The 24,173-nt window shown below is 38.2% G+C and overlaps 2 protein-coding genes across 4 annotated transcripts; both read left to right on the forward strand.

Moving 5' to 3' along the window:
- Positions 1-3,406: 3,406 nt before the first annotated feature.
- LOC135626791 (protein S-acyltransferase 21-like) lies at positions 3,407-10,388 on the forward strand. 2 transcript variants are annotated; one of them, XM_065132418.1, is made up of 10 exons: positions 3,407-3,717; positions 4,602-4,715; positions 4,824-4,926; positions 5,023-5,225; positions 7,678-7,746; positions 7,842-7,913; positions 8,043-8,171; positions 8,854-8,934; positions 9,012-9,206; positions 9,289-10,388. In XM_065132418.1, exons 1-10 carry the CDS (start codon positions 3,673-3,675, stop codon positions 10,174-10,176), a joined length of 1,899 nt encoding a protein of 632 aa, XP_064988490.1. In that variant the 5' UTR covers positions 3,407-3,672; the 3' UTR covers positions 10,177-10,388. The 2 variants fall into 2 exon arrangements, with proteins under 2 accessions (XP_064988490.1, XP_064988491.1); XM_065132419.1 differs by lacking the exon at positions 3,407-3,717 and having other exon boundaries at positions 4,853-4,926.
- A 1,368-nt stretch (positions 10,389-11,756) lies between these two features.
- LOC135627522 (MLO-like protein 10) lies at positions 11,757-22,148 on the forward strand. 2 transcript variants are annotated; one of them, XR_010492650.1, is made up of 14 exons: positions 11,757-12,027; positions 13,707-13,764; positions 13,932-14,167; positions 15,104-15,220; positions 15,307-15,367; positions 16,988-17,076; positions 17,445-17,519; positions 17,593-17,681; positions 18,347-18,396; positions 18,472-18,512; positions 18,585-18,758; positions 19,671-19,860; positions 20,809-20,869; positions 21,463-22,148. XR_010492650.1 is itself a non-coding variant. In XM_065133652.1 (14 exons), exons 1-14 carry the CDS (start codon positions 11,896-11,898, stop codon positions 21,492-21,494), a joined length of 1,251 nt encoding a protein of 416 aa, XP_064989724.1. In that variant the 5' UTR covers positions 11,758-11,895; the 3' UTR covers positions 21,495-22,148. The 2 variants fall into 2 exon arrangements, 1 of the variants encoding a protein (XP_064989724.1); XM_065133652.1 differs by having other exon boundaries at positions 11,758-12,027; positions 19,671-19,706.
- The last annotated feature ends 2,025 nt before the right edge of the window (positions 22,149-24,173 follow it).

Here is a 24,173-nt window from a genome sequence, read left to right on the forward strand (position 1 = left end):
CAGGGTGGGTGTGTATTTGTGGCTGCAGAAGGCAATCTTTTGGGGATAAGGAAATTGTGTCTGATATCACTTCTCAAACTGGGAGCCACTCATTTCCGCTGGATCGCTAACACCACAAACCCAGAACCGAGGGCAGCTAAATCCACCACATTCCTCTACTGGATCTTCTCCTCCAGGCCCAGACTTTCTCTCTCATCACCCGGTTGAACCATTAATGAATCAATCCAATGCGACGCCAATCGATCATGTTTTGACATCTGAAAACCCAGTCAATAATCTAACAGTCGTCAAAGACAAGCAGAGAGGGACATCTAATTGATGCAGAGTTAAGATTTTGATGATAAGTGATGCATGCATGAAGGACACGTGATTCGTCGACTCCCTGCATGGCCCATGCAATATGGGCTGAAACCTTGACGCAGTACATGCAGCTCTCGTCAGCTTCGGCTTCGCACTCCCTTCGGAGCTAATGGCCGGCGAACTCTTCTAATGTCTCAGAAGAGAAAGTCCATGTAAATCAAATCGGTGGTTGGCGATTCCCCAACGAGTCATCCAATTACGCGTTAAATCGCTCTTCTTCTTATAAACTAAGCCATGACTGCAGCTGCAGGAGAGCCCACCACTCGGAGTAGATTAAGAAGGTAAGCTGCAGGGAAAGCCGGTGGCGTTCGTGTGCGCAGTGTTTCATGTTCTTTACAGTGTTCTCACTATGGCTCTCGCCCTAGCAAAAGTAGTCTAAGCATCGAAACTGTCGATTTTTATTCTCTGAGAAATTGGAATATAATGATTGATAGTTTTTAACTTCACATATTAATTACTAAGATCCATCAATTCTGATGTAACTGACAGATGAAGAAATGGAAAGCCCAGTTCTGTAATGGTAGGTCTTGATCTCAAGTTGCTAGGAAATCTAAACCTCAAAGAGAACATGTTCTTGCAATCACAGAGGAGTTCTTGTTCTGCAGATCCTTTAAGGTTCAGGTTCACTCACCAGACATCTGTTGTGAAGCGGCATGTGGGACTTCCAAGCACCATTGGCATCAGATGGATAGTGAGATATTAATATGATATAATTTGGAGAAGATATTAGGCAGTTCTTTGGATCAGTGACAAAAGTGGACTAGTTGACCATAAGCCATGGCTTTATCAAAATAATATCTTAATATTCCAAGTTTCTCTTTTGGCTCTCTTCCTCTGTAGATTCTCATTGCTGAACATTATAACACTGATTTATGTTGGATTTGTTGAACTACTATAACAATGTATTGAATGCTATAAAAATATATAGGCACATTTGTCTCCATGCAGTAACTTTGATTTCCACAAGTACATAAAATGATCCTTGGAGGATGACTTCAAAGTGGTTGTGTGCATCAGGTTTCCCTATCTTACACTAAAATCTCTCTGTATTATTTCTTTGGTAAGAAATTTCTCTCTTAACATGTCCATTTGTCAGTCAGTCCATTGTGGTTCATTGCCATCGTCAGTCTACTTCTTGACATCAATGGCAATTACTTTTAATTGTATGTATATTACCAATTCTTCTTGGCTTTGATCCAGGATATTATATGTACCCTTGCATTGCATCAGTTTCTTTTGTCCCACTCATGGTGAGATTACAGTCCAAGAGCTATTTCCCTTTCTATTGTTGTTGGGGAGCAAGTCAGCATGATATGATGCAATGGTTTTGCAGGTATTTGGCTTGAAACTAGAACTTGTCATCATGGAGATGGCTCAAGAGATCCAGAACAGAACTACCAAGCAACAAAGAACTTCTGGTTCAACAGGATTCAGTGGATTGTTTTCCTGATACATTTGACTTTGTTTGAGGTAAATGCAATGATCTCAGTTGTCAATGCTTCCATATAAACCTGCAATGATGGCATTCAACAGATTGTGTTCATCAAAAGATTTCTTCTAACTTCTATTTGACCTTCAGACTTGTGATTACAGAATGCATTCCAGATGGCTCATTTTCTGTGGACATGGCTAATAGTTTTCCTTTTATTATCAGTACCATCATGATGAACTTTTTGAAGCATTTGATTGCCATTTTACTGAAACAGCCTGAATCATGTATGCAGTATGCATTCAACCTGAGATCATGCTTTTATGAGAGCTCTTGTGCAGCTACATCACTCTTCCATTAATGACATCATATCTACACATCAAGAACAATTTTTGCTAGAAATGAAATTCTATGAGACCCATCAATCTTCTTTTCTTTGAATGAGTAAAACACTTTGAAAGACTAATTAAATTAGACCAATTTTATCACATCATAATCAAATATGAGGATGATTAGAGTTTTTGTCATGGTTCTAGCATGTTACAACTAAGAATAGCTGCCTAAATAAAAATGATCCAGGAATCAAAAGGAATAGGTCTGCAACCCATTTCCCAAGCCATCAGTCAAACATTGGATCAAACTCACAGTTTCTTTTTGTCTTCATCTCTGTATGATTAATGAAAGTTCATTAAACTAGTGATGGCCTCAGACATCCCCCACCTGTCAACTTGCAGCAATCAGGCCATGAGAAATATTTATTTAAGATACTTCCTCCTTGGAATATGTATTATTGGCCTACTTATTTATCCCAATTCTTTAATCCAAGATTCCACTTTTCCACCTCACAGAGCTAACACTTGACAAAGCAAAAAAGGGCAACCTACAAAAGATGAGTCCCCTCTTGCAATTGAAAACTCACAAAACATTAAACAAGCATGTTCTTCCATGCACATCCTCCCCAAATCCATCTTTGGACACTCTCTTAACTCTCATAATCCAGAAATTACTGATTAATTAAGATCATGTGTCACAAACATAGAAGTTCCACAATCATCATCACCCATTGTAGGAAAACAATTTTGCTATGGAAATTGATTGTGATTTGGGGTTGTAAATATATATAGTGTGTTGCCCATATGGTATTTACATGATAAGACTACCAAATCATCTTGTGTGACCTAATGTGAGGAAATAGTCTAACCATTCTTAGCCTTTTCAAGTATATAGCCTGAATTCTAGGCCAGAATAGTATGTAGTCATATTTGTGTGTGTTGCCTTATCTTCTTATATGTTTTGAAATACATCATATTTGATAATAAAAAAAATAGTATATTTACATGTGTGTCATCTATAGAGTATTTTTATTGCTCAAGATATTTTAATCAAACTATTTTTAAATTAATTTTGAATTTAATTTAAGTTCAGTGTTTGTGTTGCATTTCTTTAAGGTATATGTGAAAATACAAGCTAGTTAGGGGTTTAAATAAAAATATTCTTGTGAAGAACAGTACTAAAATTATAAATATAAGCTCTTAAGGGCTGTTTTCAGAAAATTACACAGTGGGTAATAAGTGCAGAAGGAGCAGTAAAAGAGTGATAAAACCCTTTGGCTCTGTTTCCATTTCCGCGGCCTCCGCCGCCACGACGGGCACGTTCGAGAGCCGTCCCCAGAACCCGCGGGAGGAGCGACGCCCCATCTCGACGAGGGCTTAGCGCCGCATGTCGGAGGCCGCAAGAGAGGCGGAACCCACTTGGATCGCGCCGTTTGTCGCCGGGGCCGAGAACCAGCGGTAGCACACGGAGATTTCCGGGCGAGTGGATCGGCTTTGGTTTCCGCTTCCGCTTCGAGGTCTCGGGGGGGTGATGCTGTTGCGTCCGAAGCCATGGCGAGACGGCACGGGTGGCAGCTCCCAGCCCACACTTTTCAGGTGGAAAGCGGAGCCTTTTATCGTCTCTTGGTCCAAATCTTAATTTTTGGCGGTTGTCATGTTGGTTTTCTGCGAAATTGCTGTGAGATTTTGTAGCTTTATTCTTCTGCGTTGGATTTGTGGGGCTTTGCAGGGGTGCTGTTGGCAGTTCTTGCAATGTGGGCAGTTTAAATCCACAGGAGTAGGTCATTGATGTGTGTGTTGCATATTTTTATTTTCTCGGTAGTTGGTGCGACAAGACAGCACCTTTAAACCTGCTCATTCTACTATACGAAATCGCAAACTAGATTTTCAGTTCATGATTTTACTTGGATAGTTATGCCCTGTGGATTTTGGGAGTATATAAGCATTTTGGAACTCAACCACTTGTTTCTTGGTAATTATTCGTAGATCGCTGTTGCATGAGTTACTAGTTGCAATTGTTCTGATAGTTATAAAAGGGCATCCCAGTAAATAAAGTCCTCCGTCAATGCGGGATCTGAGGGAGGGAGGATCAAATGTGCATAGCCTTACCCTTGGAAGCAGTGAAGTTGTTTCTGCTTGTGTATTGGTAGTTATTGCTAGGAATAATCGATTGTCAAAGCAAACATCTCCTGTGGCCTTCGTTTGATATTTGTTTAATCCCAATTCAAATATAGAAAAAAATATTTAATTTTTGTACATAGGACCAAGAAATTCTTGTTTAATCCTTAAGTAGAAGGGTAAAAAGAAAGAACAATGAGAGTAGATACTGGTTTTTTTTTGTGGCTCATGAAGGCCTTTGGCTGGAAGGACAAAGTTGATTTAAATTTACTGCAAAAAGGCCTGCTGTTTATTTTAATAAAGTGTATATCTAGTTCTTCTATTTGACAACATCATTTGATGGAAGTTCTTTTGGTTCGCAGGTTATTGCAATCACAGTATTCTTCTTGCTATCGATAGCATTTTATGCCTTTTTTGCCCCATTTCTTGGAAAAGACTTATATGAATATGTGGCAATTGGAGTATATAGTTTTCTTGTAAGTATGCTCCCTTGCTAGCTAGCTAGATGTTATTCTCAAGCATATTGAATGAAGTATTTCTTGTTATTTTTATGACCATATTATTCATGGATCATGTTGCTTCAGGCACTATGTGTGTTTATACTTTATGTTAGATGCACTGCCATTGATCCTGCTGATCCTGGAATTTTGCTTGCTTATAATGAAGCATCAACTTATATGCCACAACGTAAGATCCAACTATCTAGTCCTTGGTTGGTAAAGAGATGTATCAAGCACTATTGACAAGCCATTCATGGTAACTGAGTTCCTTGTTTCGACATAGGGGATAGAGGTTCCTTGGAAGAACCTACCAAGTTAGGAGTTAACACCGAAGAAGAAACTGTCAAGCACAAAACAGCAAGCTTCTCCATTGGTTGTTTCTTCTGTGCTCTTTTGTCTAAAGAAGATTGTCGCAAAGATGAGGACAATGCTGAGCAGCAGACGAGCATTGATGAAGCATTATTTTGCACACTATGCAATGCGGAGGTAAAAGCTTCATGCTTATCAAGTTTTTTTAGATGCTATGCTATGGTGATTGTCTGCCATTATCTTTCACTTTAGAAATTGTTGGCCTTTGTCCTATCCGAGTCTTGAAATAGTTCACACTTGTATGATCATTTCCAACATCACAAACCTTATATATATTTATTAGATGCTTCTTTTCTTCCCCTCAATGCTGACTTTCTATTAAATATGAACTAGAACGTCCAGTACATAAGTTTATTTCCATTAGGCATTTCATTCTTCTTGAACCTTCTAAGTTCCCTTAGACTTAAATAGATGAGAAAACTTTGATGCATCTCCAACAAGGATATTTATATTGTTTTACATTCCAATCTTGTAACAAAATCTTGATCGTAGGTATTTCTTGGTGATTGGCTCTTGTTTGTCTCAAGCAAACGTTGCTCTACTAACGTTTTCTAGTGAGAAATGCTCATTCCGAGATTGACTGATATCATTTAGTATTTATCATAGACAGATGTTCTGGACCAACTGTACAATTCACAACTATGAAAAGTTGCAAAAGTGTCACCATTAGATCTTTTTTATTTTTCACAATTGAGAGGCTATTTAGTCAAACTACTTCTAAATCCTTAAATTGCAAATCATTTTGTTTTGGGGTCTGCTCCAGCAAGGATCCTGCGTGGGGCTGTTTTTCAAACCAGCCTTTTGCATCCCTTCTCACCCTGTCCTCTTAGTGCAAAGGGTAGGAGCAAGGGAACCAAGACCTAGTGGCTCTGTCGACTATTGACAAAGACAATGACCACGGTGAGGACCAGCATTGCTTACTATGTTTTCTTTATCCCATGAGCATACCTGTGTTGGAATGGTGGCATGCGATAACTTGCCATCATTAAGTTAATCCATGTTTATAGTATTGATATTGTCTTTCTTTGAAGTGACCTCTTAAATGTCCTTAAGCAACCTTGAGAATCTTAATTCACCTTTCTTCTTACTGAAAAAAATCTTAATGATCCACTGAATTCGTTCTGTATGCCATATAATGAGAACCAGTAATTTGTTTTCCACTCACCAGATGTCCTCCAGGAAAGAAATAATTCTTTGGAATCCAACAAAAGTCGACCAAAAATGTGTTTGGTCGATCTAAAATTCAATAAAAAAGATATCTGCCTTAAGATTGTGAATACATGAATAAACAGAAGTCATTCAACTGTTTTATGCTCCAATTCCACATTGCCTTCCTGAATATGCATGAATCATATTTCCAGTCTGATTTCCTTTTTTAAAATGTGAACATATGATGGAAGGATTGCTGTTTCGGGTAGACCCGTTTCAGAGACCTGTCAGATTGGTATATATTGGTCAGTACCAGGATACCGATACATGGTACACCGGTGTGTACTGGTGTTTTGGTGAGTAAGAAAAGGAGGAAGAAGAGGAAGGGACGGTGGAGCAGAGGAGGAAGGAAGAAGGAAGAAGAGAAAAAGGTGGAGGAAGAAGAAGGAAAAAGAGGAGGAAGTGGAGAAGCAGCGGTAGCGTACCTGGGAAGCAGCAGCGGTGGCGGCTGTGACGTTGAACGCGAGAAGAGGGCTCATGACCATGAGCCCTAATTTTTTATTGTTTTATCATTTTTTTCAACTGGACTGGGTTGCCCAAAACGGGGGGTGGTCCGCGTATCGGCCCATGCCCAAACCAATACATACCGCCTGTTTCATACCGAAATTTGGGTGGTCTAGCAGTCTATGATATAATGGATGGATCAAAAAGGCAAAAAAATCTCATTTCTTAAACTGATTTTCTTTACATTCTTGTAATTCATCATTTTAGCTATCTGCTTAAAATTTGGGACTAATTCTGTCTTATGCTCTACTTTTTAGTGACCACCCTCATCTTTCTTTCCTTTTTATTACTCTAGCTCTTTCCAATTGCCATAAGCAAGGCTGTTATTTGTCTCTCGGTTGTTCTGTGTCTCTTCACCTTCTACTCTGATGGAGAATGTAAATGCTTAGAATAACCATTTATTTGCTACTCTTTGTTAGTAAGAAGACAATCAGAGCAAGGAGGTCTAATGTAATCTAGCATTATATGACATAAAAGTGCATGTGGGATTCTATAATCTTTTTTTTTTTAATTTAAATTGGGATGGCTTCAAGGAGGCAACTGTTCTAGCATGGAGTATTGGTTCCACGTTGCTAGGAGTTTCATATTGGTTGCAACTGATAAATAGTGTAATATTTTGCTCTTGCAGTTAATAGTCAAATGAAAGATATTTTCTACATAAATATGTAATTCTTTTTCTTGATCTTGTTAAACTTCACCTTTTAGCCTATGGAAGTGTACATATTTAACTTTTTTTTGTTTTTGGTTGTTATGTATAGAATGACAGATACTTCAATTATTCTTAGGACACTTGAACAATTAAAACAAAACCATTTGATAAGTTGATGAAATTTGTTCTTGCAACTGCTTTGTCTAGGTTCGCAAATTCAGCAAACACTGCAGGAGTTGTGACAAATGTGTAGACGGGTTTGATCATCATTGCCGGGTTTGTAAACTAAGTCCATGTTGCTTGCCTACATATCTATAACAATCTGCATATATTAATCTAGGTGCTTGGACTTTATTATCCTTTCTGTGCAGTGGTTAAACAATTGTGTTGGGAGGAAAAACTATATTACATTTTTGTCCCTTATGTCAATGAGCCTTGCCTGGGTAAGTATATGCATTTCAGAAAAAATGCTTCTTTTCCAGTTCATGAAGTTTGTACTTATAAAATAATTATTCACCTAAAATATTTGGCTTTCCCTGATGCAAATCATTTGGCCCTATCTTCTACATAAGCTTGCTGTTGAAAGTGGAATTGGTATCGCCGTTCTTGTCCGATCCTTCACTGATAAGAAGCAAATTGAATCTCAGATAGTTGAAAGGCTAGGAGATGGCTTCTCCCATGCTCCCTTTGTCACAATTGTGGTATGCATCAATTTTATACACTATTCTTTCTCATTTTTTGAATCTAGTATATGTGGAGTAGCATTGGTTAATCCAGATAGATGTCTTTTTCATGAGTTACTCATTGGGCAAGATGGTTTGCAGTAATTTATGACTGTTCATAATTAGAACCCTCTACCAGTATTTTTGGCACTTGCAATTTATGAATTTTAAATCCATCAATATGTTTTATTCTTGTTTCTAGATTATGCTAACAGTTTTATGTCTGTATTTGGAGGAACAAACAATGGTTATCAAGGAAGCCCCAAGGCTAAATTTTCTAGGTCATCAAGCTGCAATTAGTGCAGCTATTGGAATTACCAAACTTGTTACCATGACCTCAAGTGGTAGTGTGTGTGTCAAATAAGACCAATCAAACGAAACATAAGGCTGTAGTTTCAAAATCTGATACAGAATCTTGTCCATATCATACTTGAAAATTTCAGATTATCCAAGTTTCTTTAGCTTGCACCTGATCACTGTCTTATTAGTTCTGGAAGCATTGGGTTCTAGTTGATCTCTGTGAAAATGTGGCAAACCCAATACTTTTACTGATCTAGCAAATAAGTTATGAATAAACATAAAGAAAGCGAGTGTAACTTGGACTTTTCTGCACCAGAGAAAGAGTGCTTCTTGCAGACTAATAATAAGATTTTTATTTCAGGCCTTGTGTACTGCTCTATCGTTGCTGGCTTCTGTACCATTGGGTGAATTATTTTTTTTCCACATGATACTAATTCGAAAGGTTTGATACTTCTGCTCATATGCTTATTTTTGCAACAACTCTGCGATCATTGTGAAATAAGATAAAATCTCTTCCAGGGCATCACAACGTACGAGTATGTGGTGGCAATGAGAGCCCAGACTGAACCTCCTGGTCCTTCTGTTAATGAGGATCAGCAAAGTCTTCCATCCTCGCCAATGAGTTCAGCACCAACTGCCATAAGTGGAAGTTCTTTGGGCTTGCAGTATAGAGGTGCATGGTGTACTCCTCCAAGAATTTTTGTTGACCAGCAGGTATGCTTGTCTGTGATTGCTAAACACAGCTTTTTCTAAACTCTATTCTGTGGCTGATATTCTCTTTGTTTTCCAATAAAAGGATGAAATAATCCCTCATTTAGAACCAGGACGTGTTCCTTCAACTATTGATCCTGATGCTATTGATCCATCTGGACAAGTGAAAAAGCTACCCAAGCATCCGGTCCCAATCAGTGCCTGGAAGCTCGCAAAATTGGACAAGAATGAGGCCAAGAGAGCTGCAGCTAAAGCCAGAGCCTCTTCGTCTGTCTTAAAACCTATCGGTTCGCACATGCAGTATGACATTGATCGCTGCTCGAGTGGGAATATCAGCAGCAGAAGTAGCACTGTCAGTGCTGACTTCGGGCATCGGGATCATCGTGTGGTTGCTGCAAGATCTTCGCCTCTGAAGAGTTCTTACCCTCCCAGCAGAGCTAGTAGGGAGGACCTTGAAACATGTCCTCGAACTCCTAGCAGTTTCAGTAGCCCTCATCACCCTAACTCGTTGAGCCTCACTCCAGCCTTGGAGCAGCAACCTTCAAACACTAGACACTTTAATCCAATATATCAGTCATCAGCAAATCGATCTCCATGGTCTGTCCAGTCTAGCGATGCCAAGGAAAGCATGGCTGGGCATCTCTCAGAGCATGGGCAAGCAAGGAGAACCGGCACAAATCCTCTAGGGAGCTCCGGACCCTCCGTTTACTGGGATCAGGAAGCTGGTCGATTTGTCTCCTCTCAGAGTATTGCTGGGCCTTCTTCTCGCGGCAGTCGTACTGAGCTGTTGTACACCGAACCATCTATATTCTTTGGTGGTCCTATGCTGAATGAAGGCCCTCCGAGGAGCTTCAGAAATGCTGGTACATCTAATCAGAGGCAAGGTGGTACTGAGAGAGGAAGGGGGCTGAGCCAGTTGCCTATCTTTGTCCCCAGAGACTATCAGCAAGATCAGTTATCTAGATTTCCCTGATGGAGTAGTATTTGAGTACGAAGTTCAGATTGATCGGCAGAATTGTTTCGTCATTTAGTGCCTTATTTCTAACTCTAGAACTCTTTGTAAATTTTAACTCTTGCAGATGTGTTATGGAACTGACTTCCTACTTTTTTTTTTTCTCCTAGCAAGCTGTAGACTGTTTCTAAACAGATCTAGTTTATTACTGATCTAGCTTTTTCTCGATTGAAGTTGAATCACAAAGAATGTGATTTAAGCTGTATTGCATGTGTAAACAATCTCTGAACCAGGAACTCTCACATGTTATTTCTGAATCAGGGTTGTTTTATAAACACCTTAAATTGGCACTCCAGCTGTGTCTTGGCCATTGTGATTCATGGTTCATCCACAAGAACATAGAGATCTTTTGTTTGTCTTTTTTGTTTAAAAAGAGTCCTATCAGTGCCTTCAGTAATGGATCAATAATTGCTTAGGATCCTATTATGTCGATTGCCTTCAATGATCCCCCCTACAGATGCAGCTATCTACAGCAGAGAAAGCTGAGACAACTCTAATAGGAAGAAGGCACATCACATGATACTCTAGGTTTTTATGAGATTAGATTGATCTATTATTATTATTATTATTTCATATCAGTGATTAAATATAATCAAGTTAATGTGTGGATCAGTCTGTCTATGAACTCCAAAGTTAAAATATTAGGGTCATTAATTATAATAAAATGAAAAGTGAACCCCACAACCTCATCCACAAGAATAAAAATGAAAAGTCAACGCCACAGAGGTGCCGTGGACTTGTTAACAGCAAAAACTAAAAGTCAACACCCACAAATCCATGAGCAGGTGCTAAAATGGCACTTCAATACCACCACACCATGGGCTAACATCAAAGGATTATTAATACGAGACTCGCAATCGAGAACTTGGTCAACCCTCTTCCTCTGTTCCTGGGATCAATCAATAAGAAGATGTTGACCCAATCAATTAGTTAATCGAGAGGGTGTTCATCGTTGGGATTCGGTGGGAGTCAACTTGAATCGCGATCTCTCGACAGAACTATTTTGATGCGGCGTGAAGGCACGTCGAGTCCACGTCGCAGTCTTTGGAATCCGATGAACAAAACAAGACATGCATACGTATACGTGTGAGGATGACATCTTTGACTCGTAATAGGAAGTCAATGGAAATTTCAATTTAATTCCACTCCCGTTCTTATTGATGACTTTAAGATTCGTGCGGGAGACGTGGACGGTGCTTTGTGTGTATTTAAGAGGCCCGGACCACTGAAACGTGGGTGTATCGACGAGTGGGAGCTTGACACATCAGCAAAAAGAGCTGTTTCCTGCCTGACCGACGACACCTGGGCCTGACCCCGCCACCAGCTGCCGACGAATGGGCGCTTGATTGGCTTGCCATCTCAGCTCAAGGGAGCTGTTTCCTGTGCAACCCCCAACTCGACTTCACCAGCCGCGGGCCCACTAGTGGGGGCTAGACGCTAAGAGTGGGGGCCATGCGAGATTCGTGTGGGTGAAAACGGGGTTCGGTTGTCGTACGCCGCGTCCCAAACCCCGAAGGGAACAGAAAAGGGAGCTCAGATCGCTGTCCTCGTAAAACCTCCCTCGAACGTTCTCATTCCGAAAGCTCGCCTTTTGGTAGAGGAAGCGATCGAAAGCCTCCATTTAGACCGCGGAGTGGAAAGGAAGTTTGCGGTGGGGGAGGTTTAAGGCTTTGTCTCGGGATGGCGGGAGGTGGAGGTGGCGGCGACTCGAGAGAGCTCGACCAGACCCCGACGTGGGCTGTCGCGGCTGTTTGCGCGGTCATCGTTTTGATCTCCATACTGCTGGAGAAGGGTCTTCATCACTTCGGAGAGGTAAACGGGAAAGAAATCTTGCTTCTTTTCTTTTCTTCTTTCTTTCTTTTCCTTTCGTTTGAATTGTTTTGGGTTTGAGATATGATTTCATGTGCAAGAAGCGAACTTGGTTGCTCTTTTGGCTTGTTTTGAGGTGTTGGAGTGGATTACGGATCAAAAGGTGGTATCTTGAAGCCGTATCCAAAAATAGACGGATTCCGCTCCTTTTGTATCTTCCTTTGTGATATTTTCTTGATTATTTTAGCGTTTCCGTTTAGCTCTGCGAGATTAGTAATCGTGTGAAGGCTGCGGACACAGTTTCCTTGTCTCTAAAACTTGGGGTTTGGAAAGGAAAATTCATTAGCAGAATTTTTAGCTGTTCTCGTTTATTCTTCTTTAAGGGCGAGTTTATTTTCAAAAAAGAAAACCAAATAAGGCCATACACGCTCTGTAATTGCTTTTCTTTTTGGACATTTGGAGATGGAAATGTTTGAAAGATGAAATCTTTCCTTGTGGCTTAACATAATTATTTTTTTTTCTCATTAACTTGGTTTTTGCTAGATATATCGTTGGAAGATTTCTTATGTTAATCCCTGACATATTCCCTCACTTTTTATTTACATATTAAATAAAATATCAAACTATAGTGCATATTAGTAATCTTTGTTTATTTTGCTGCAAGGACAAAATTTTCTTTTATCGACTGCACTTTCTTTACAACCTTTCCATTTCTTCTTTTTTTATTTTCAGAGCCATATGCGGCAGTTCAGAAGAAACATTCTGCACTCTAATCCTTATTATGTCTATTTTTCACTTCTTGATTACTTCGATATTTTCTTGTTTTACTTCTATTCTGAATAGGATCTTTGAAAACATATATGGTGTAATGTTACTACAAAATGTTCGACCTTTTTTCTCTCGATTGACAGACATGTTGTGTATGATTATTTTGGTGTATGACTGATGGTTCATTGACAATTAGATAAGTACTTGTTTAAATAAAAATGATTTGGGACAATTTCATATGCATCCTTCAGAATATGTATAAATTTTATATACGCCCATGTAAGTTGTATTTTTCAAGTTCTTTTTATATGCCAAAAATTTCATATAAGCCCATGCTTTTTAAAATTTTGGAAGTTTGTTAACTTTAGAAGGGTATCTGATATTTTTGAAGGTATTCATAAGCCTAGTAAACTTTAGAAAGGTACTATTATCATTTCCAATTCTGCATGGTTTCATGTGAAGTTACAAGTACTTGAATCAGCACATATGAAATTGTTCCAAAAAATATATATATTTTTCTGTGGTCAGAAATATTTGCATTCGACAAGACGACCAATTTATGACTTTATACATCACTCTTGTTGATTCTTAAGTTTTTTTCTATTTTTCTATAATGCCGTAATTTTTTTTACTTGGATATTCTGATTCATAAGTGCCTATTAATTAAGTTGAGTTGTGTATTTAAACTTTCCCTCCAATATGATAAATGCTTTTTGCTGAACTTGGCAACCGTCCCTCTTTTCACATTCTCTCTTTCTTATATGCATTTGTTCCATGGTCATTCCCTGAGTCCAGTGATGTTCATTCTCTGTGCCTATCAAGTGCTGATTTTGCATTCCATCTCAAAGTTTGTTCTTGTCTACTCGCATGAAGAAATCAAATTCTTATGTACTATTGTGAACTTTGTTTTTCAGTGGCTTAATGAGAAGCACAAAAAGGCTCTTTATGAAGCTCTTGAGAAGGTTAAAGATGGTAAAACCAAAATGTTCATTTCTTTGTTTGAATGATCATTGAATCTTGTTACATTTAACTTTGCCCATTGTTGTAATCTCTGTTGTCTTGTGGCACATGCATGGTTGGACTGGTATCGACTTTCAACTGAAGTGACTGACAATAATTTTACTTTATTGGTTTTGCAGAGTTGATGATTCTTGGCTTCATTTCCCTACTACTGACTTTTGGACAGAGTTACATTGCTAAAATCTGCATACCGGATACATTGTCAAATACCATGTTGCCATGCCCAATCAAAACAGATACTGGGACAGCAGAGGCAGGTGGAGGACACCGTAGGAAACTGTTAACAAATGCGCTTATATATGGGAATATACAGCATAGGATACTAGCTGCAGGATCAATTGTTTCATGTCCCTTAGTAAGTATATCTATTAACAGCTTTGGAACTGCAATTAAATTGCTTTTAGTTGTTCCTCTATTTGTTTCTTTGAATATGGGAAATAGAATGTCGTGTTATAAACACATCATGCTTAGTTCTAAAAAAGGTCAGTAATGTTCTCTATATCTTTTGCAATAATTCTCTTGATTCTTGGATGAATATCATAGCTGAACGGTTCAGCCGAACCTACTTATTCTCTTCATTCATGGATAAATACTATAACTGAATGGTTCAGCCTGAACCTACTTATTCTCTTGATTCTGGATGAATATCATAGCCGAATGGTTCAGCCTTGTTCCTATCATTCTTGCTATGGCAACTCTTGTTCCTATCATTCATGATGGACATATTGCGGTATTTTATTGTCTACATTATAAATGGACAATTATATTAATACTAAATTTATTAGTGTTTATGAATTTGAAAATTTGCTCAAAATGTTTTGAAAAATCATCCAAAGTGAACATGCAGTTAGGAAATCCTGTGCCAATTTGTTGATATGGAATAGATGTAAAATAGGATAGTTTCACACAAAGCAATAACTAAAGAGACCAAGAAATTACATCTGGGCACTTGCAACTTATCTACCCAATTCTAGATTTTCTTTTTCACAAAATCTTCATTCTGTTTATTTTTGGCAAGCAGATATCTCTTTAAAAAATCATAAACACGAATGGGAACAAAATTGTGGTTCCCAAATGTAGAAATGGTATAATTATAAGTTGGCAGGTTGACCTTTAAGTTTCCTAGTGCCAATTTGGCTGGTCACTGAGCAACTTGGTTATTGCAGATGATTTGTCATTCATTTATATTACTTTCTAGATCCATTTGAGATGATACTCAAATAACCCTTTTCCTACAGTGTAAAAGGCCAATTTTGAGCTCTTTCTGACTGCCACATTATCCTACTTACAGGGCAAGGGGCCACTTATTTCAATGAATGGACTACATCAGTTGCACATCTTCATATTCTTTCTGGCAGTGTTTCACGTAGCAAGTGGTGCTCTCACAATGACTCTTGGAAGAGCAAAGGTTGTAGGAATTTTATGCAAAATCTACATTGATTAACCATTAATATGAATGATATCATCTGTTTTTCACTGAACTCTTGCATGCAGATGCGTAGATGGAAGGAGTGGGAAACTGAGACTTCATCCATTGAATATGAGTTCTCCAATGGTATTTTACTGCTCTCATAAGTTTTTTTTTAAATTTTCTACCATCATATCTCAAGTTAATCCTCCATAAGATAGAGACACTGCCAGGAATAATATAGAATCACTAATTTCAAACTGAGGTCATATGTTACTGCTCAATTGACCAGTTTTCTGTATTCAATTATTTTAGAATGTACTTTCAGACCCCTTACTTAGTTAAGATTTCTCATTTATATGGTATTTCTTTAGATATTATTCTTTCAGAGACAAATATAAAGTTCACTGATGGAAACCATGCAATTATGAGGAGATATTGGCTTCCAGGTAGGCAAAAGGCATGACACTGTAGATGACATATTTCTATATATAAATAAAGGTTATGTGTGATAATATTAAACCTATTATGAGTCATGATGTAGGAAAAGGGTCGAAGTGGGCTTCTATGGGGACCTATGCTTGCTATATAAGTTTAGCAATAGAAATAATTATATCTGGAATTTTACAATCTGCGCCTGTATGTCAGAATTTACAGGACTGTAGAATTGCAAAACTCAATGAACATGGAATGGAAATTTACAGTTGCAGATGTAGTGATGTTTGGGTTGAACTTTTGTGATAATGATAGAAATGACGAATTTGGGAGAATAGAACTGCTGGCCTGATGTGTTGTTCTCAGTGTAAAATTAGCATTGTTTTGTAGTGTACTGAAGCTGATTCTGATGGTGTTGGTAAGAACAGAAATATAATATTTGTGGAACTTGAGGACTTTCTAGATATTTTCAGGTGTGTGTAACAGCGGGTTTCAAAGTTTCGAATAAGATAAAAAGGAAACAGATTCACTCCATGATGGCCTCATGCTATGACAAGGAAGAGATGGATGCCCTCACACCATTTTAGGAAGACCTTTCTCTAAAATAAGAATTGTTTAAGAACTGTCCCAACCATCTTACACCTAAAATAAACCATGAAGTAGAAATGCAATTCAATTAGGACACACCTCTTACCCATATCAGTAAATTTGGCTTAACCAATTGTATACATTTGTCTTATGTCCCAAGTTCATGTTTCCCTACCGATATCAGAAACTCAATAATTGTAATGATGATCGTGGTATTAATTGGCAGCTATATAAATTTATTTGCCTCTATGTAAATCTTTTCATAATAGTCATGAAAAAAAATATTTGCCTTTCTGTCTCTCCGTCTCATGGTGCATGTATCTTCTAAAAATATTTTGAACTAGAACATGATATCAGTGTCTTGGGTCTATCTTTTCCCATTTAAACTTTTGCGGGTCTTGTTAAAATTAAAAACTTATCTATGATACAGTGTCAGTTTTTGCTCATCGAATGTACAGAATTTGATTGTTGTTTCCTTCTTAGTAATTGATCTTGCTTCTAGTATTGGTTTGTGTTTATCTTGTAACCTTGTTAACTGTTGTCAGATCTTTCATTACATAATTGATGTTTGTGTATCTTTTAGTTCGATAACCTAACATGAAAAATCATCATAGTACGGAGATCTATGTCAGTATAATTCATATATTAGTCTATTTTTATGCAATTGGAATAATATTTACTTTGAAACTTTTTTGTTGGTATGTAGTTCATTATATTTAAACCATATGTTTGTAAACAATACAGATCCCTCAAGATTCAGATTTGCACATGAGACATCATTCGTGAGAAGACACACAAATTTCTGGAACAGAATCACAATCCTGTTCTACTTTGTAAGTAGACAACCGTAGTCAAAAACTATTTTACTCTGTTTGTGATCAAGTATTTACTTGCTTGTGGACATATGTTTGAATAATTTAGACTACAGTATCACATTAAAATATGACCATTGTTCCCCTTCTTCTAGAGAAAATCCATTTACCAAAATGATAGTTTTGTTGAACAGTGAATATGAAGTTAATATTGATATTTATCAATATTGAGGAACTCCATTTAGCAAATGTTGAGAAGTCATTAATAGTTTTTTCATCATCAAATGAAGTTAATATTGATTCTTGGGCTTTTTGTACCAGGAAATTGTTCCTACCTTTTCATCATTATCTATTGACTGGCCATCTTTTTTCATTTTTGTCTTTTATAGGTAAGCTTTTTAAAGCAATTTTTCAGCTCTGTTTGTAAAGCAGATTACTTGGCATTGCGCCATGGTTTTATCAATGTAAGTTTGACCAACAGATAGATACCTGATAATTTGTTCATCTTGTAATTTGTCAATAGTTTAATGTTTATAGGCTCACCTGGCTCCAGGAAGTAAGTTTAATTTTCAAAAATATATAAAAAGAACATTGGAGGATGACTTTAAGGCAGTAGTGGGGATCAGGTACCATAATTACTGAACTTACTTTACTATAATTTCTATTACAGTCAATGCTATACTTACTAGGATTACGAATTGAACATTCAACTGAGGCATTTGATTTTTGAAGTGTATTCAGTTGTGTAATTCCTGCTAATACAGTATCTGCTTATCTAATAATAGAAGTTTTATGTTTGACGTCAAAGTATCAGGAAGTTGTATATCATTAAGAAGAGAAAAACATCATAAAAAGAGAAGCATTAATAAGATGGAATTTTCTTGATCCTAATCTTCTTATTTGGGTTTAGGAATCCAATGAACCTAGTCATTGCTTTTGCAAATGATGAATAATCTGAGAATTTCCATGGAAATTGGCACTCTTTTGATATTTAACATAGCGTTGTTACAATTTGCAGTAGCATAATCATAGAGAATTGATCCTGTTAAATATGATTGCATGTCTTCCCAAGTATAGTGTATTTCATGTTAATCATAACATGTTTTCTTAATTAGAACTTTCCAAAAATGCTTCGTTACTATTAATAAAGAAATTGATAAGAACAACTTTCTGTAGTGATGTTTTAGCTTAGGTCCTCTTTTTCCTTCCCTTTGAAGTTCTTTTGGTTGACAAAATTTTCTTTACTCACCATTATTTAAGTTCTTCACGTGTTCCTTCTTTGGATGAGCAGTCCCGTATTATGGGCTTCAGCTGTGATGGTTTTGCTTCTTAATGTTAATGGTGAGAGTACATCCGATGTTGCAAAATATTTTCCCACACAGAGGTTTGGAATTTGACTCTCTTTACTTCCTTCAGGATGGGAGGAATTGTTTTGGGCATCAATACTTCCTCTAGTTGTAAGTACTCGAGCGTGAGATATGGACCTTTTTCATATAATCAAATTGGTAACTTTTTCATCTATAATGTAGATAATTCTAGCAATTGGGATGAAGCTACAGGCAATAATAGCAAGGATGGCCATTGAAATTCAAGAGAGACATGTAGTGGTTCAAGGAATTCCGCTGGTGCAACTCAGTGACCAACATTTTTGGTTTAAAAATCCACAGTTTGCTTTATTTCTCATCCATTTTGCATTATTCCAGGTTGTGATGTTGTTTCCTCTGTCTATGCGTAGGATTTTTTAAATTGGACAAACTTCATTGGTTCAGTTGATAGTCCCTTTTTTAATTTTTTTTTAATTATGCATATACTATAAATTGGGTGAAATATGAAAAAAGCTCATAACTTTGGGTTTTTCCCATAAAGCACCCCAAGTCTAAAAAAATTTTTAAGAGCGCCCCTTTTTTCAAAAATGACCATTCGCCTAACCCTTGTCGATCATTGCCCTCCGTTGTGCCACCACCCCATCAGCTGCCCCCCTTCGTCCCGCACTTAGCAGCCCCGCCTGCCAAGCCTTGTTAGCTCGTTGGCCCTCGCCATGGTCGATCACGGCCCTCATGCGAGGAAAGAGGGGTCGACCCCCGCCCTTGTGCGAGGAAGGAGGGGTCACGTGTCGGCCCTCGTGCTGTCATCGCACTGGTGACCATTGGCGAGGGAGGAGGGAGAGGAGTCCGGAGAGAGAGAAAGTGGGGATGGGTCCGACGAAGAGTGAGAAGGCTAGCAGGGCCTGTGGAGGTGGCCACGGCCCTTGCGTTCTCTCCTACCTAACTTGAGGGCCAACAGGCTAGATTGTCAGGCGTGGGCGGAGGCACAGCTAGGGTTGGGGCCATAGGAGAGAATTTTTAATATTATGGGGGTAAAATAGTCTTTTCACATAATCAGGGGCACTATGTGGGAATTCCTTAAACTTGGGGCACTCTATAGGAAAAACTCAAAGTTAGGGGCTTTTTCCAGGAATTTGCCCCTACAAAATTTGAGTTAAATATTGAGTTTTGAAAAAAAAATCAAATATGTCTAGAAATGAAAGTTCTTATTGGAAGCATTTGACTGTCTCAGCAGTTATATAAGTGTTTGAAGCTAACTTATCTATCCCTCTTTTTTCACATTCTTTGCAGAATGCATTTCAGATCACATACTTCTTTTGGATATGGGTAAGCTTCTGTATCCAGCTTATTTGCCGTGACTATCACATTCTTTTCTAGCATCCTAAGTCATTCTTTTTTTCTTCTTTTGCAAGTATGAGTTTGGATTGAAGTCCTGTTTTCATGATAATTTTGATTTCATCATTGCAAGAGTTAGTGTTGGGTAAGCTTCAAAAAAATGCAACCATTTTGTGATTCAAGAATATGCTATCTAATTTTTTCTTACCGATGTTCCTGGGCTGAAAAAGAGAGTAACTGGTGTGGCAATTAGTCCTGAGCCCCTTTTAAACTGGTGTTGATATGGTTGATAATCTACTACCTGTACAAATATTTGGCCAGAGTTATATAATTCCCTGGACTGAAATTTTCTATGGATTCATTAGATACATGGTGATTTTGCTTTTTCATATTTTTATGACTCGAGTCACTAGGACACCCATACTGATCCACAAAAATTATATTTTGAAAATGCTGATAACATAACAAAAATAGAAAGAAATTTAAATTTAGACTTTGCTGAATATAGCCAAGAGGGTAATCAGACTGAAGCTGGACTCATCTACTCCAATGCTGCATTACATGTAAACACTAGGATGCTGTCCTTTGTACAAGTAGCATTTATTTCAACCGTTATTTCTTTTAGACATCTCATCATGTATTAACTGAGTTTCCCATGTTCACTCACATTGCATTTTCTTGTGTTATAGGGACCTCATTGGTAAGTGAATAGTAATCTAATGGACCTTACAACTCTTATAAAGCAAAGCAAATTAGCATTGGATGGGAAAAGGGAGAAAAGAGATTGCTAATAGTTTTCTTTTAAGAATGACAGCCATTGTGAAATTACATATGATCACATTATTAATATCACTGAGATCAGCGTTTCATTGCAATTCTTGGTCCATATAGGTGATTTCTTCTTCAGCTGTCATTGTTCACATTCAAAATTTCGATTTTCTTTGGATAAAATTTTGAGATGTTGTGTTGAATGAATGTTGTAATCTATTTGTCAAATTCATTTGCATATCGCACTCTTCTTATAATGCAACAATGCTTAACTAGTTCTTTCGGTCTTATGGACTTATACTTCTGTTTCATCGATTATATGCAGAGTTGGAGTCCAATTCTTGTGTTCGTACATTACACTTCCGCTTTATGCACTTGTATCTCAGGTATAGGCTTTTCTAATTTCTTATTGATATCATTACTATTAGATGTCATCTAAATAGATAATATTGACTTTGAAATTATTTTATCCAACAAAAATAAAATGTTGAATACGATTACTAATGGAGGTGAATATGTTCTGTGGATACATGCCAGTGATTTATGGTTGTCGAAGTTAATAGCATCATATCTTAACTCATCCTTGCTAACTAGTCAGCAAAACTACATCCATGGTTAATAGTTATGGCATCGTTATCCTTGCTTTGTGGAGAATTCCAACTTTATCATTCTTTCATAAACTGCTGAGACTAAATTAAGATAGTTATCAAACCGGAAAGTGTACAACATAGATCTTTAAGCTGCTTCCAATCATCCACCCTAAAACATTTCCACCTCGATATCCAATGGCACATGTGGGTTTCTTGATGGTGGTAAAATTTGTACTTGGTGAACTTCAACCCGCAAACAAGCAGAGTAATTGCTCTTTGAATTTAGATGCCAGGATAGTAGAATGCATTCTTACTGACAATCAAGTTTGCATATTACAAATTATAATATATTTATTAATTCTTTTGAAATTGTGTCAATTTGTTCACAGATGGGTTGACACATGAAGAGGTCCATCTTTGATGAGCAGACTTCGAAGGCTCTCAAGAAGTGGCATCAAGCTGTGAAGAAAAAACATGAGAAAGGAACCTCACATGCTTCCTCGGTCCATGAAACAAGCCCCAGGGCAAGCTCGCCGGCAACTCCTCTGCATCCTATGCAGAGGTATAGGACTGTTGGGCATACAAGAGAATTATCCAACTCTTCAACAGGAAATGCTTTGGATCATTACAATTCGGATACAGAAATTGAGATGTTATCCTCATCAAAAAACAACAACCAAGAGTCTAGACCAACCGAACGTCACCTACGCATAGGAGAGCACCGAAACAACGAAGATCAATTCTCATTCGAAAAGCTTTCTGCTCAGACTGGAGGACAACCACAATCTTGACATTTCTTGTCTCATGTCGCTTGAATCAATTACCGTAACATTTGTTATTATCGTTTTCATAAATTTTGACATCGTGCTTCCTGGAAAGGGATGTCTATTAGTTTGGAGGGTCTTCCTTAGCTAGCAGGGAATTATGATTTGTGTGCAGTAGTTCAAATGTTGACAATTTTTATTGTTCACCATTCAGCCAGCTGCTTGCTTGGATTAGGATCAAAACATCTGTTTGGTTTTAGTACATATATGTATTGGAGAATTAATTGTAGAAAAAAGAACATGGGAGAAGATTATCTTTTTTCCTCATCCAACTTGTTCTGAGGTTTTATGATCTGTGAAATGGATACCGAGTAACCTACAAAGAAATGATTGCTAAGAACATGAACTCTTTATTGAGTGACCAGTAAAATAGTTCATGGATTCTGTCAGTGCAAGTCTAAATAGTTCCAAGTAGAGATGGGAATCTGAAGGTAATATAACAAAGCCAATTACCTCTCATGGAGTTCATCTTTCAAGGTCCGCTAGTGGATGGATTCATGGATCTATAGACAACACGAGATGGAATGATTGCACAAGTGGAGCCTAACAATTTGATCCCTTCCATTTCATGTCACATCTCATTCTGATAGATTGAGCACCACTGCCATGGCATTGTGGCCTACCAAGAAGGCCATGTGGTGTGACTCAAAGAATCCATCCATCATCATGTGAGAGAACTGGTGATCCTGGCAAAAGCTCAGTTAGGTGACTCGTTCACTACTTTAAGACGTGTGTGAGAGGTCAATGTGATCCACTATCTCATGCTCTCTATCTCTCTCTCTCTCTCTCTTCCCAGCTGAAAAGCTACCTTGATGAACATGGTGGTCTTCCTACTTCTTCTTCACATGCATCCTCTTCTTTCGTTTTCTTCCAGAATCGGGAAGTGATGCCGAAGATGCATGCACTCAACATAATGCCTGCAGATTTGGCGAGGAGCGACCATCATGCATGCATCTAATGAACTCCATGATTTCTCTGTCTACTTATGGTTATAAGCCAAGGTTTGAACGCACATAAATGTCGATCAAAACAAGCCACTCTTGAGTTGTGTATCCTTCATGGATGAGCAGCCTACTATTCTTGAAGTTAGTGAGGTAGTAATGCATCCTTGAAATTACAATCGTTTGGTTGCAGCAGATACGGATGTGATGCCAAGAAGCTTCTCCATACGTAAATGATTAGTCGCGAAGAAGCTTGCGGATGGAAGGACAAGACTGCGAGCTTGTGCTGAGTGGAGTTGGTGGCTTATCATTCCCATGGTCTGGAAAGTGATCATAGCACATGTGGACGCAGTGCCAATGGGAGGAAGAAAGGCTATCCCTCTCTAACTGATCTTGGAGCAAAGGAGAGAGGATGTGTCAAACAGATAAAGATGGAGAGCAACACTCTCTTGTTTCTTTCCGCAGATGCATGCATGCTGTTCTTTCCATGAATCATCTTTTTGCCAGTTAACTGCTGCCATTGATGAACAGGAGAAAGTCCTTCAAAGTCCTGTTGAATCTGTCTCATTGTCGAAGCAAAGTGAGAGAGAGAGAGAGAGAGAGAGAGAGAGTTGCTGTCATCACACTAAGAGATTTCAGCTGCAAGAATGGCACTGCCACTGCACAAAGGAATGGTCTCTCACTGCCGGTAGAGTAGCTGAGGATTCCTTCTTTTTGCTTGTCTGATACTGGATTTTTTGTGCTCCAATCAGAGTGGCAGTGTCTTTCAACAAAATCTGATCTGATCGATTGGGTTGGGAGAGGAAAGAACTTTCCATCAGCATGATATGTTGAGGATCTTCCACTTGTTTTTGTTATCAAGGGCCTACTTATACACAACATGCAGCATAGACAAAAAGCTTTCATGAGTGGTAGGGCACTTGCCCCAGATGGATGCCAATCACCATGTTGGTGGAACAGTATACTTGTTGATCAAAAAGTTTATGATGTTAGCTTGGTCCAACATAGAAATCCTTGTCCAAGTTGCATCATGTTCTAAGGAATCCAGTCCTACTATTTCCACACAATTCTCATGTGGAGGAGGAGACGAGACGATGGAAGAGAGAAGCAAGTGATGATGACGACGTGCAGGTGAAATAGTTGAGTTGCACCCATTACAATATCTCCATCATACTGAAACATGGAGGGAGAAAGAATCCAAGTTCCACAGTGACACAGCTCCCACTCCCAGATATGCCTTCTTTTCTCTCCTTGGAGCTCTGAGTCTTGGATTGCCAAGTCATGCACCAAAGAGAAGAACAGAAACAGTGTTTGATGTCTGACTAAATGCAGAAT

This window comes from Musa acuminata, chromosome BXJ2-11 (genome assembly GCF_036884655.1).
Source record: "Musa acuminata AAA Group cultivar baxijiao chromosome BXJ2-11, Cavendish_Baxijiao_AAA, whole genome shotgun sequence".
Classification (NCBI taxonomy): domain Eukaryota; kingdom Viridiplantae; phylum Streptophyta; class Magnoliopsida; order Zingiberales; family Musaceae; genus Musa; species Musa acuminata.